The sequence below is a fragment of the Megascapheus bottae genome, chromosome 19, assembly GCF_031878675.1.
Source record: "Megascapheus bottae isolate mThoBot1 chromosome 19, mThoBot2.hap1, whole genome shotgun sequence".
Classification (NCBI taxonomy): domain Eukaryota; kingdom Metazoa; phylum Chordata; class Mammalia; order Rodentia; family Geomyidae; genus Megascapheus; species Megascapheus bottae.
Window position 1 is genome coordinate 37462124 of NC_143527.1, and position 14228 is coordinate 37476351.

Sequence of the window (14228 nt, forward strand, 5' to 3'; positions counted from 1 at the left end):
CATGGGGAAGTATGGGCAGTATTGCATCAGGAGAAGACAAGTTATTTGTTAACAACAAAACTTCCATTGTGTGCGGTATACACTTTATCACCAAGCACTTCAGCCCACGAATGTTTACATTTTCCCATTTCCTTTCTTTTACCTTTCAAAATCATTATCATCACCGTAATTGTGCTCATTTCTATACTAAAATGGGAAATAAATTTAAACACATAAACTATCAGTGTACACTCAGGTGTACACTGATAGTTCAGTGGGGTGTACACACATGCACATGCACACACACACACACACACACACACACTCAGGTGCACACTGATAGTTCAGTGGGAACCAAGGCCTCATCAGCCCTTTTGCTCAAGGTTGGTGCTCTATCACTTGGGCCACAACTCTACTTGAAGCTTTTTGATGGTTAATTGAAGATAAGAATCTCATGTACTTTCCTGCTTTGAACCTCAAGCCTCGGATCTCAGACTTCTGAATAGCCAAGATTACTGGTGTGAGCCAAATGTATCTGGCATTAGTCTTGAATAAATAAAAAATGTCTTGATCCAGGCATAGGTGGTTTACACTTGTGGTCTCAGGAGACTGAGATTTGAGAGTTGAGTTCAATGTCAGCTCAGACAGACAACTTTTTCAAATCTGTTCATAATATTGACTTTGCAATTTCAATTCTAAATTTAGATTTACTGCTCAGATTTTGGTACTTTTCTAAGGTGTGATAACCTTAAAACACCTAAGAAAAATCTGAAGGTGTTCAGAAGGGAAAAAGGAAAGCTGCATACAGCTTTGTCTGTCAAAAATGCAAGGGTTTATTTAGCTGTGAAAATTTATTAGGAGGCAAAAGTGCAGATCCTTAAGAGGTTATTTCAGGAAAGGCCCTGCCGATGAGTTCACCACTTCAAATAGCTGCTATGATATGTTTATTCACGCATCACTTAAGATAGCAGATTACAAACTGAGAGGCCAAAACACCAACTGGTGCAACTAAAATACCTAAGTGAGAAGGTGCTCCCTCCATGTATGGAGGCAGAAAATCCATGAGGAATTACAAAATGCATGGTTACCACTTGGTTTAGGAGAAGCCCATCCATTTCAAAATGGCCAGTAGCTGACAGAGTCTAGTGTCCACTCTGGTTTCTGAGAGAGCTGCGAGGGAAGGCCTTCTCTTGTCCACCAAGTCAGTTTTTTTAAACAGGTTTTTTTGTAACTTGGCATTGAGAAATTCAGAGGCTACGAAGATCCTACTAGTGTTCCAGAAGCTGTGACAAAATGGCTCATGTATTAGTTGAGGTTACAGAGATAGGCTCATTTAGTCACTGAAATTAACAAGGAAGTATTTGTATATAACCCTGCACTTTTTTTTTTTCCTGGTAATGGTTCTGGGGCTTGAACTCAGGGCCTGGGCATTGTCTCTAAGCTTTTTTGCTCAAGGCTAGCTCTGTACCAATTGTGCCACAGTTCCACTTTCAGCTTTCTTTCAGTAGGTTATTGGAGACAAGAGTCTCTCAGACTTTCCTTCTTAAGCTGGCTTTGAACTGCAATCCTCAGATCCCAGCCTTTGGAGTAGGTAAAATTACAGGTGTAAGTTACTGGTGCCTAGCACAGTAGGTTTTTTTTTTTTTTTGGCCAGTCCTGGGCCTTGAACTCAGGGCCTGGGCACTGCCCTTGAGCTTTCTCAAGGCTAGAGCTCTACCACTTGAGCCACAGAACGATATCTGGCTTTTTTCTATGTCTGTGGTCCCGAGGAATCGAACTTGGGTCTTCACGCATGCTAGGCAAGCACTCTACCACTAGGCTAATCTCCCAGCCCCACCTAGCACAGTAGTTTTGAGCTCATTAATATTCATTTTTCTGCCAGTTATTTCAAATATATTAAAGATAAAAATTTTAATGTGGCACAAAGATTCATCCTCCAGCTAACCTTCCCCCCTCTGTTTCTTCCTCTCTTCTGTCTCTATTTTTTTGTGTGTTTTTCTAAAAGATAAAGTCTTCAGACAGAAATTGGTATCTATAATTTTCTTTTCAAATCTACTTTTACACAGGCTAGCACTGTCCATATTTGTATGTGTGTGTATGCGTATGTGGGTCATGGGGCTTGAACTCGGCCTGGGCACTGTCCCTAAACTCATCAGCTTAAGGCCTACCCCTGGGCCTGGGAGTTGTCCCTGAGTTCTTCAGCTCAAGGCTACCTGCCTACCCTTGAGCCAAGCCCCACTTCCTGTTTTCTAGAGGTAATTGGAAATAAGAGTCTCAGGTCCTTTTGTTCCAGGACTGCCTTTGAACCTTGATCCTCAGATCATAACCTCCTGAATAGCTAGGATTACAGGTGTGAACCACTGTGCCAGCTCCAGCCAGCTCCAATTTCATAAATTCTTTATTTTTTTTGTAGTCCTAAGCAAATTTTATTTTTAAAGGGTTATTATTTATCATAGATTTGTAAAATATTTTGCTCTCTCATTTTGCATTTTCTGGGGACAATATTTTTCCTCTATATTTAGTTTTTTCTTTCCTGGTATTTGAACTTGTGGCCTGTGCTTGTGAGGCATGTGTTCTATACATGATCAATGGCCATCACCCAATTTTTTGCTTTAATGAGGCTTCTCATTGACAAAGAGAATGATGTTCTGATTTTTAGGTTGAAAATGTGCTGGCCTTTACACAACTACTTAAGGGTTTATGGTGTCATTTACTATGTTTTTGTCCTCTGTATTTGCAGGAAATGAGGCGTTCAAGTGGCCCAAAATCCATCATTCCTGTAAACTCTGCTTGTCTGGAGGAAATTTCTCTTCCTAAGTAAACAACTACATTTTAGTCCCAAAGATAACATCATAGACGTAACAATATTTGGCTGATGTGTACATTAATTTATGCTTGATCTTGGAGAGAAAAAGGTCAGAGTATTTGAAGGTAAATTCACAGATAAAGTAAAATTGAAAGTACTCTTTGGACTTGTGTTTTTTAGACCAGTATATTAAGGGTTCTCTACAAAGCTAGGTGAAGCAACAGGAAAAGACAGAGGAGATCCAAAACGGACCTTGGTGGAGAACTTGACGATTTCACTCCTACCTGATTGTCGAACCCGTTGAAGTGTTTGCTGGACCAGAACCTCTGATCTTGGGACGATGATGATGAAGTCCACTTTGCTGAAGTGGCCAAGGTCCAGGCTCTGGCTGCCACTGTCAGCAATAGCACATACCTGCGATAAGAGCTTTCTGGCAACTGTAAGCTGTGGTTGATAAATTTGGAAGGTTTCATTATCTAAATCTAAAACAGAAAAAAAAAGTTAGAACAGCAGGATTAATTTCTTATTTCCATTGATGGCTGTTGTGATTCCCTATGGGGGTATGACATGGGTAAAATAATGTTTTATTTTTGCTAAACATTTTGCTCAGAAGTTCATGTGGTAGTTTCACAAAGGTATTCTTGCACCATCACAGCTGGGGTGAGAGCCCATCTACAGAAAAGGGAGTTTCCATTTTATTTCTGTGTGCAGAATCTCATACACAATGGGGCACTGGTGGGGCTGGCGAGGGAGGCAATGCTGAAACTACAATGTGAGCTCCTTTGGGCTTTTCTCAATGGCACCTTGGCATTCAGCAGGTCAGCTGCCACCTAGCCTGAAATCGCCCTCTCAGGGAAGGGACAACAAAGGTCACAGAGACATGACTCTTCTCTTTCTTCCCACTCCACTTTGCCAGCACTTGTGACCTGGCAGGCCTATGTGCTATGGTCAATGCCAGCACAGATACCAGAACTATCTGAAGAGACCTGCTATGTAACACAGCCAGTTGGCTTCCCAATAGGTGATGGTTTACAAAACACTATCCAGATACTCTATACGAATTAGTAACTTTTTTTTTTTTTTTTGCCAGTCCTGGGCTTGAGCTCAGGGCCTGAGCACTGTCCTTGGACTTTCTCAAGGCTAGAGCTCTACCACTTGAGCCTCAGCACCACTTCTGGCTTTTTTCTATGTATGTGGTACCGAGGAATTGAACCCGGGTCTTCATGCATGCTAGGCAAGCACTTTAACCACTAGGCCAAACTCCCAGCCAAGTAGTAACTTTTTTTTTTTTCCCAGTCCTGGGCATGAGATCAGAGCCTGAGCACTGTCCTTGGACTTTCCTCAAGGCTAGAGCTCTACCACTTGAGCCTCAGCACTACTTCCAGCTTTTTTTCTATGTATGTGGTACGGAGGAATTGAACCTGGGTCTTCGTGCATGCTAGGCAAGCACTCTACCACTAGGCCAAACTCCCAGCCATGAATTAGTAACTTTATATTGAAAATTGTAATCAAATGATCAATCTCTGGTGCATGTGTGAACATTTCTCCATCACACATACAGTGCCAAGTTTAGCTGGAAAAATAACTCTAAAAGAAGTTCTGTTAAAGGGCTTATCCGGAACCCATGCTGGCAGTTTGGCCAAAACAAAAATCACCAGGCCTTAATTAACCCACATCAATGTTGTCTAAAAATCAAACTATGATATGGCCAAGGCAGACAATAGTCATAACACTATGGCTGACCATGAGGAAAGACTGATATAGTATTTTCCCTTTGGTAAAGAAAACCTACCAATAAAACCCCAAACTGCACATTTTAGTAATAGGGCCAGGAATGTAGCTCAGGCAACATACTTGGGTCATGTGGAGGACCTGAGTTTGATCCCCATACAGGAAAGATAAAATTAATATGGTGGGCTAGGAGTTTGACATAGAGGTTGAGTGCTTGCCTAGCATGAATGAAGCCCTAGATTTGATTTCTTAGTTATCATATACACAGAAAAAGCTGGTAGTGGTGCTGTGGCTCAAGTGGTAGAGCGCTAACCTTGAGAAAGTTCAAGGACAGTGTCCAGGCACTGAGTCCCAGGACTGACAAGAAAATTAATAGTATGCCAAGGGGATTTTTATTATTCACAAATATTACCAAGCAAAATAAGCCAGTTTTCTATATTTAGTTAAGATACTATTTCCTTCATTTCATAGATTGGCTGAGTAGGGAGTAAATATATTCATAAGTCTGTAGACCTTAGTAAACTTTGAAGATTGAGGAAATATAACATTTTCTTTAAGTAACATTTCTTAAACAGAACCCATGTCTTTGAGGATTAGCAAGTACTTAAAAAATTTTAAGTTCTATATTTTTTAACATCTCAAAAGCAATTAATATGAACACATTTTAGTTCATCTGGATGATTGCTTTATTACAAAACACAGCTCAGAAGTCAAAACATATTTTTGTTGTTGTTGTTGGTTGTCGGTCTTACGCTCTGGGCCTGGGCATTGTCCCTGAGCTCTTCAGCTCAAGGCTACTGCCCTACCCACCCCTGCTGTCACAGCACCACTTTTGGTTTTCTGGTGGTTAATTTGAGATAAGAGTCTCATGTACTTTACTGGCTTTGAACTGTAATCCTCAGATCTCAGCCTCCTGAGTAGCTAGGATTATAGGCATGAGCCACCATGCTTGGCCTAGAAGTCAAAACATTTTTATGGCCTTATTTGCATTTGTTTTTTCACTCAGAGATGATGCCATGCTACTCTGCTGCCTGACACAATGATATATAAAGGATACATTCCTATCGTGGTGGGGAGTGGGCACAAATGGCTGTTAGCAGCAGCTTGTGTGGATTTGTTTCTCTCGTTTCCTCTCCATCAGTGAATTTAGGAAGGAATTCAACCAGAAAGAAGCCAATCTAATGATTTGACTCCTCATTCCTAGCCTTTGGTCCCAGCCCCTGGGATTTGTTGTAGGGCAGATTGTATACTGGTATGACCAGGAAGGCTTTACTATCCAGAGATTAGGTACTTACAAGTCAGCATATGAAATATGGGGGCTGGGAGCGTGGCCTAGTGGTAGAGTGCTTGCCTAGCATATACCAAGTTGTGGGTTTGATTCCTCAGTATCACATGTACATAAAGAGCCAGAATTGATGCTGTGGCTCAAATGATAGTGTGCTAGCCTTGAGAAAGCTGAAGGACGGTGCCCAGGCACTGGCAAAACAAAACAAAACAAAACAAACCAAACCAACAAACAACAAAGAAGAAAGCATATGAAATAATAGCAGCCAGCGGCTGCTAGAGTCTAGAGTCAAGAACGTAGTCTAGAGTCTTTCATGGAGTTCTTTGAAGTCCTTGCCAAGCTAGTAGAGCTAAGGAGAAAAAAAAATGATGAGAATGTTAGGATCTACCACAGAAAAAAGATAGTTTTAAGATAAAGTATTTAGCCAGGTGTGGTATATGCCTGTAATCCTAGTACTCAGGAAACTGAGGTAGGAGGATTTCCAAGTTTCAGGCCAGTCTGTGGGCTACATAGCAAGAAACTATCTCAAAAGCAAAACAAACTACAAAATAGATAGTGTTAGATTCAATTTTAATTGAGATTTAAAAATTTTATTATTATTATTATTGCTATTATTATTGCCATTCCTGGGGCTTGACCTCAGGACCTGAGCACCATCCTTGGGCTTTCTCAAGGTTAGAGCTCTACCACTTGAGCCACAGCACCACTTCTAGCTTTTTCTATGTATGTGGTATCAAGGAATCAAACCTGGGTGTTTGTGCATGCTAGACAAGCCCTCTATCACTAGGCCACACTCCTAGCACTTTTAGTACATTTTAAAATAAATTATTATTATTATTATACTAAGAATAAGGCCTTTAATCCAGGCTATAGGGTAACTAAATTTTATTTAGTTAGTTTTAGGGTTTATTTTATTTTATTTAGTTTGATTTAGATTTTATTGTGAAGGTGATGTAATAGAGGGATTACAGTTACATAAATCAGGTAATAAGTCCATTTCTTTTTGAACAGTGTCACATCTTCCAAGGTAACTAAATTTCCATTTGAGCCAGATTTATTATTGTATAGACAAGAGCAAAAGCCTATGGTGGTCTGTGACATGAAGATGACTTAAACCCTGAGCTGTGATTATATCTGTCCCAATATCTGTTTTCTGTCTCTCAGACTGAGACAATATTACCCAGGTTTTGGGTGGGGATCATAGCAGCAGCCTCCTGGGGTGACACACATTCATTAAGATCTCCATTGAAAGGGATGACCACACTGTCTCCTCTTCTCTGTTGCATTTGTTCTAGTAGCTTGTCCAGGTCATCACCTATGTCCAAATAAAGCAGAGATAAGAAGGTTTGGAAGAACTGATACACTGGTATCTTTCTTATCAGTCTCCAAATTAGGTAGTTAGGCTGTGGCCTCATTAAGATCTGTGGTTAAGTCAGCAATTTATGTCAAAGTTTATACCTAGCCATCTCTACAGGCCTGTTTCTATGACAAGAGCTATGGTTGCTGGTAATCTACCCTAACAGGTACATGCTTCCATCTAGCATGCTTTTACCCACCAAGTATCTCTTGACTTGAATCACATTCAAAAACAGGCAGAATATTATTCTACCACTACATAACAGAAAGGAGAGGAGGGGGGAAACATAGAGAGAGAAGATAAAGAGAAAGCTAGAAAGAAATGCCCAAGGTTATTCAAAGTCACGGCTAGGCTGAGCCTTTGATCCATGGGCCTTCCTCTGGATTCTGCTGCTTCTTATGGTGTTAGTCACAAAATACTAAGCTTAGCAAGCTTAAGCTCCATACTTATCCTGAGAGGCTAGCATTTAAATTCATACCGTCATAAATCTAGGGGCTGACAGTGCTGCAGAATCATAAAACCACTCACCTAATGACGTGGTTTTGAAATGTGATGCCAGGAAACTGACTTTTCCTGTGATGAGCTCATAACTAATTTCTTTCAAAAACTCACTTGTGGTGAGCATGCTCTCTGCCAGAGCCCGGGACTGATGTTGGCCTGAAGGACAGAAGGGAGAACAGATGACTCATAAGGGGAAAATGCTCATTAATTCTAACAGCCACAGTTGTAAACTGTAAACAGTTGGTTAAGAAAATCACAGTAGACCAAAGGATGTGTAGGTTAAAGGATGCAAACCAGTAGGCAGCATTTCAAATGGCTATTTGAACACCATAAACAGCAACAGAAAATGTTCATAATATAAAGCCAGTTGATCAAGGGAGAAAATTATGTCCCTTATGTTTGTGACTGTGAAAACATACAAACCCCCCTTATAATAAAATTGTTTTACATGATTATTACAAGAAGTATTTCTGAAATATAAATTTATGTTGTTAAATTGTAGAGAGTAAAATAATGCATCAATTTTGTCTGATGAAGTTTTCTGAAAGTTTACCTAACATGGAAAGAAGGACAGGCAGGTTTTGCTAATGTGTGTGCAGGGGCATTTAGTCTCTGGTAAGAAGTGGTGAGAACCACTCAGTACAGACAGGAGAGAAGCAAACTGAGTCTGAATGGCTACATAGAATGGTACCTAGTAGAAAATTTCCACAAAGGAAAGCAAACCTGCTCATTTTGTAATGTACTTTCTCGAAGATTTTCTTTAGAGTCAGTGTTATGAAATCAACTCTGGTGAACATAGGAACTCATGAGCTAAGTGTTTGGCAACTGTAACTAACTGGCATAGGCCATCTGTGGCACTGTCTGTCACATGCTGGAGTGGTAACATTTCCAAAACCTTTTAAGGACAGAAGTTACATGAGACAAGGGTATCTATTACAGGGTAAACTTTGAAAGACTGCCCATAACCAGCTGACAAGGACACTGGCTAAGCTAAGTTCCACACCAACTGATCTGAGGAGGAAAGAAAAAAAAAGTAAAATTGGAGGAAGAACAGAAATCAGAGAGATTAACTAGAGGTTGACTATGTGGATGTCTTAAAATGCTCAATAGCTATTTATTTTTTCAAATGCACAGGTAACTGAATGAATGCATTAACAACAACAACAATAACAACAACAACAATAAAACATGACTCACCTAATACCACCACACAAAATTCATTTCCTCTGATTTTTGATGCACAAATTGCCACCACATAATCTGGTAACCTTTGATAGTGTCTTATTTCACTGAGAATCCGCAATGTCTCTGAAATGCCCTCTGCTAAAGAGTTTTGAGTCACAATTACATGAACTAAGTCTTGTGACACACTGGCAATTAATCTAGCAAGCCAGGGGAGTTGTCCTGGAGACACTGGAGTACATGAAGCTCCCATCTGTAGGGCCCGCTCTCTCAGAGTAAATTCCTGCATAGCTTTCAGCATAATTTGTTCGAATTCCTCCCTGAGAGGTATCTGATCAGGACCTATATTGAAGAGAATAACAGCAAGAGTTAAAAAAAAGTAAATCACAGGTAGGAGAGAGAGACACACACAGCATCCATCAGTTCTTTTTTTCCCATATATTTTTTATTGTAATTAATAGAAGGGTTACATTACATTCTCCAGATGGAAGGTGCATTATTTCACATACATTGATACTCCATCAGTTCTAAACCCACCCTACTCCAACTGGCAAGGAAACACTTTTTATTTTTGCCTGTCCTGGGCCTTGAACTCAGGGCCCGAGCACTGTCCTTGGGCTTTCTCAAGGCTAGGGCTCTACCACTTGAGCCACAGCACCACTTCTGGCTTTTTTGTAAATGTACGTGGTATTGAGGAATTGAACCCAGGTCTTCGTGCATGCTAGGCAAGCACTCTTCCACTAGGCCAAACTCCCGGCCCAGGAAGCACTTTTTTACTGGCGGTATTAAGTATAAAATTCCTAATAACTCCCTTTTACTGCGAAATGTCCTTGTCTCTTCTCTTTCAGCCTCAATTTAAAAAAATCAGGTTTCTATTCTTCAGTATCCTACTTCTAATCTCTTTAAGGGAGAATATGCTAAATTCTAAGTCCTGGGAGACGGCTATTATGAGTAGTATACTCTTGACTTGTTCACTTTGGCATACTGGACATTGTTAAGGACTAATACCATAGCAAGCTGACCTTTCTACATTTAGTTTCAATTAAAACCAGGGAAAATGCATTCATTTACTCTACCCTGTCATTTCTTGGGCTGTGTGAATCTGAGATTTGAAACTGAAGGGTCTGGCCAACAGACACAGACTCTTTAGTATCTGTGATCACTGCCTTCAGAATCTAGGGCTAAAGGCTCCTTATGAAAGAACACAGATAAGAACTGGATTTCTGTCTGGAAGAAGTTACCTTCAGGGAGCCTCATGGGGATTTACGTGTCCCCTCAGCTCTTCAAGATGGCTCTTGCCCATCTTTTCTGGGAAAGTAAAGAAATGAGAGGCTTAACTATCTTCTGTAAGTCAAGAGGAAGTAAATAAACTTCCATAGTTTTAAAAAATAATTGAAAGTTTTCCAGGACGGATTGGGGGAGAGGTAGAAGGATAGAATCCTCATAGATAATTGTTTTCTATTCATAGAACCAGCAAGAATATCCAAATGCTTAAATAAAATTTGCTTCCAGTGCTGTGGGTGTAGCTCAATGGTAGAGCTAGCTTGCCTAGCATAAATAAGACCCTGGGTTCAAATGGCGGTGCTGGAGTTTATTTCTGATGTCCTCCCCAATTACTTGCTAGAGGCAAGTTGATGGTGGTGGGTATTCTTGTTTTGTCTTGTTTCAAAATCACTAAGGAATCATAAGGTTTCTGATCTTCATTCAGCTTTATCTACTTAAAGTCATGGTTGGTAGTAGCTATTATTATTATTATTGAAAGCTGAAACTCAAAGCTTTGCACTTGCCAGGAAAGTGCTCTTCCACTGAGCTAACTTTCCAACCCCATAACTATGTATTACTGAGCTCAGAGTGGCTAGATTTGTACTGATTATTTTAAATGATGGAAAGATGGTCATCTATTTAAGGGTTGTTCCACCAGAACTTATGGCAACCAAAAAGTGAGTGGCCTTGTCTCTAATTTCTTATACCTTACTGACCACCTGAAATTTCAGAGGCCTAGTTAGTTCATAGTAGTGTCCTTAAGAACTGTCCCAAACTAGGATGGAGCAACATGTCCCATTAAGTACAACTATAAAGGAATTTTCAGAAATTAAAATTATCCAACAGTTTCCCAGCATTCTCTGTTATCTTACAACTTACTATTAGTGAGCTTGGATTGGATCTACAGTCAGATCAAAAATAGGGAAAATGTGCTGAAGCTTAAACAAGGGAAGAGTCTCTGGAAACAAAATGTGTTTCTAAGGCTTTTAGTCAAGTATCACTATCTCATTTTCAGCCGTTATAGTAAATTACAGCAGCCTTTTCTCCACATTTTCCAAGCTTGATAAGAGCAAGTTCTTCCTTTAAAGAATTCATCCATCTTTAGGAGTTCAATGTAACCCAGACATCAGTTCTGATAGCTTCTCAGATAGAGCCACCTTGATGTGAAAAAACAGGTTTCTAACAGACTCACAATCCTCCAACAGTTTCTGGATTTGCTGATTTCATTATCTGCCTCAAAGGATGCTCTGATATAAAATAACAGAAAAAGATTTTTTAGAAGTGACTATCATAGAAGCCTGTTTTTTCCTGAAGAATCTTGTTTTCCTGTTACCTCTCAGTAACTGGGTTACTGAGCCATAAAATCATCCTTTTAGAAACTTGCATTTATTTTTTAAAATGTTAGTCTTCTATGGAATATGTGAAAATATTCTTGATGCCTTCTCAAAATCTATGGGGACAAACAAAAACGTTTTTGAAGGACTCCAGAACAATTAAAGAACAATTAGTTGAAGAACAGAGAAATTCCAATGCACTATGTTTAGAAGAGAAGAAAGAGCTATTCATGTTAAAATTTGAGACACCTAACTGAAAGTAAAATTCTGGCAAAAATTGATCCTGCATGACAGAAAAGAGTCCGGTGTAATTTAATTGAAATTTTCTAAGAGAAAAGGTTTTAATAATTTAAAAGAAGGTCTTTTATTTTGATCATATGGAATATTTAATTAACTTGAACTTTGTTTCTTTTCTTTTTTTTTTTTTTTTGCCAGTCCTGGGCTTGAGCTCAGGGCCTGAGCACTGTCCTTGGACTTTCTCAAGGCTAGAGCTCTACCACTTGAGCCTCAGCACCACTTCCGGCTTTTTTCTATGTATATGGTGCCGAGGAATCGAACCCGGGTCTTCATGCATGCTAGGCAAGCACTTCAACCACTAGGCCAAACTCTCGGCCCATGAACTTTGTTTCTTTAAATTATTATTAAGGTTGAACAAAATGATACAATGATTGGCTCTAGAGCATTGCTGGAGGTCTCTAGAAGCAACTTTAAGGTCTTAGTAAACAGTCCATAGTTCCAATTCAGTATGTAGCAATTAAAGCTATGAGATTTGGACTGAGGGCGTAGCTCAAGTAGAACAGTGCTTACCTAAAACTATGACATCAAATGATCTATAGACAGGTGAGTTTTTAACTTCATTACCTACAAGCAGCATGACTTACAAATCCTAGGTCTGTCATGAAAGTGGCTCCCTTGGAAAATCTGAAGCTTTGCAGGTTTTAAAAACTTTTGTCAAAGTGGAGACCATGCCAAGGCGGCCTCTTAGAGCTCTAGCCAGTGTTGCTAGTTGTAGCCTGCTAAAACTTAAAAAATTATTTATTTATTTATTTATTGTTGCTGTTGTTTGCTAGTCCTGGGGCTTGAAATTAGGGCTTGGGCACTGTTCTTGAGCTTTTTTTTGCTCAAGGCCTGCACTCTTCCACTTGAGCCACACAACCACTTTCAGCTTTTTCTGCTTACGTGGTAATGAGGAATTGAACCCAGGGCTACATGCATGCTAGGCAATCACTAAGCTACCACTAAGCTATCCTCCCAGCCCATAAAACTTTTTAAACACTGTTTAGCCTTGTATTTTTAAAGAAATCATTTCTTAAATACCAAAGTATTTTCTAATACTAACTAAATAAACTTATAACTATGCAGAAAAATATTTATGTGTGATTTTACACCTCAAACATTCACCCAAGTACATCAATGACTTGAAATTCTGCAGTGAATGTGTAATTAGGCCCATAATCAATGGCCTACTGCAGTTTGCAAAATAAAGGACATTTCAATGTAAATGCTGCTGAATCTCTACAGTATTGTCAGGACATCTGCATATACCCACTGTGGGGTTTAAAGGAAGTGAAGGGTTCATGACCTATGTATCTCCCCTACCCTAAAGCTTACAGAACCCTCCAGGGAAGCCCAAAGTTACTACCTCCATGAAGGAAAACATCAACATCATGGGACTACATCAAAGAAGTAAAAGATGGGCAAGGGACAGTGGTTATGCAGGGTTAAAAGGCAATATGGAAAACTGGAGAACAATCATCTAAGGAAATTATTGCACTTGCATTCTAGAGAGTAGTTGTGCCTTAGGAAAGGCCCCTAACTCCCGGGGGCGGGGGAAGGCGTTTCCATAGCACAACCCTCTGAGGCTTTGTCTATCAGCTACTTTTAGGCTCCACTAGGTGGAGCAATTCACCTTGTTAAAGAACCTAAGAAGCAAAAAGAAAAGAGCAAAGCAATAGAGGAGAGGAAAAGTCACAGAAAGCAGGCTCGAGGAAAAGAATGTGAGAAATAAATGAAAGAAGGAAATACAAGGTAGGGAGGCAAGTAAATCCAAAAAAGAAAGAAAAGAGTACTACTATGAATAATTAATTATAATCACGATAATCATAAGCCAATGACTAAGGAGCATACTTACCCAGGCGCACAAGATACTGGATGGTCAGAAGGATCATGTTTTCCACGCTCAGGAGTTGGCTACTAGTCAACCCCAATTGTTCCAAATCTTTGTTTTCCAACTGTGGAATCTTGTAGCAATTCACCAGTAGAGGACTCACAACAATGTCACCAACGTTTCCATAGAAATAGGGTAAAGTGCCATAGCCTGCCCCAACAGAAGCAGGTCAACACAATTCAACATTTCTTTCTGAGGTCCAACCATGCATACTTGCTTAATGAGGAGCGGAGAAGCTCAACAAAATTCGCTGCACTCTGAGAGAGCTACCAAACAAATCACACAAAGATATCTCTCCTCGGGAATTCACTTGGATGTTCCAAATTCAATGTCGATGTTAGGTGGGGTGGACGCAAAGCAAAATACTCAAACCATAGTATGTTCACTTCTCATAGCAAGGGCATATTAATATTATATCTCTGCCCTAGAAAATTGATAAGATGTAAAACATCTCTTCATCCTTTGCAAAACTGCGATGATAAAATGTTTTCTGGTAAAGTTCCTGATCTAGTTTCTTTTCAAAGAATGAAATGCAAACTACAACTTCTTTCATTTTCTGAGGGAAAAAACTTAACCTAGACTCTTGGATCAACAGCAATATTCTACCAGTGGCAGGTACTTAG

General features: G+C 39.8%; 1 protein-coding gene across 1 annotated transcript in view; it reads right to left on the minus strand.

Moving 5' to 3' along the window:
- Greb1l (GREB1 like retinoic acid receptor coactivator) overlaps nt 1-14228 on the minus strand; it is a 200747-nt gene that overhangs the window by 43238 nt on the left and 143281 nt on the right. Inside the window, exons 12-16 of the mRNA XM_090353356.1 lie at nt 13570-13755; nt 8857-9183; nt 7687-7815; nt 6982-7116; nt 3070-3267 (exon numbers count right to left, since the gene is read on the minus strand). Coding sequence (XP_090209482.1) covers nt 3070-3267; nt 6982-7116; nt 7687-7815; nt 8857-9183; nt 13570-13755 — 975 coding nt within the window. The remainder of the gene's footprint in view (nt 1-3069; nt 3268-6981; nt 7117-7686; nt 7816-8856; nt 9184-13569; nt 13756-14228) is intronic.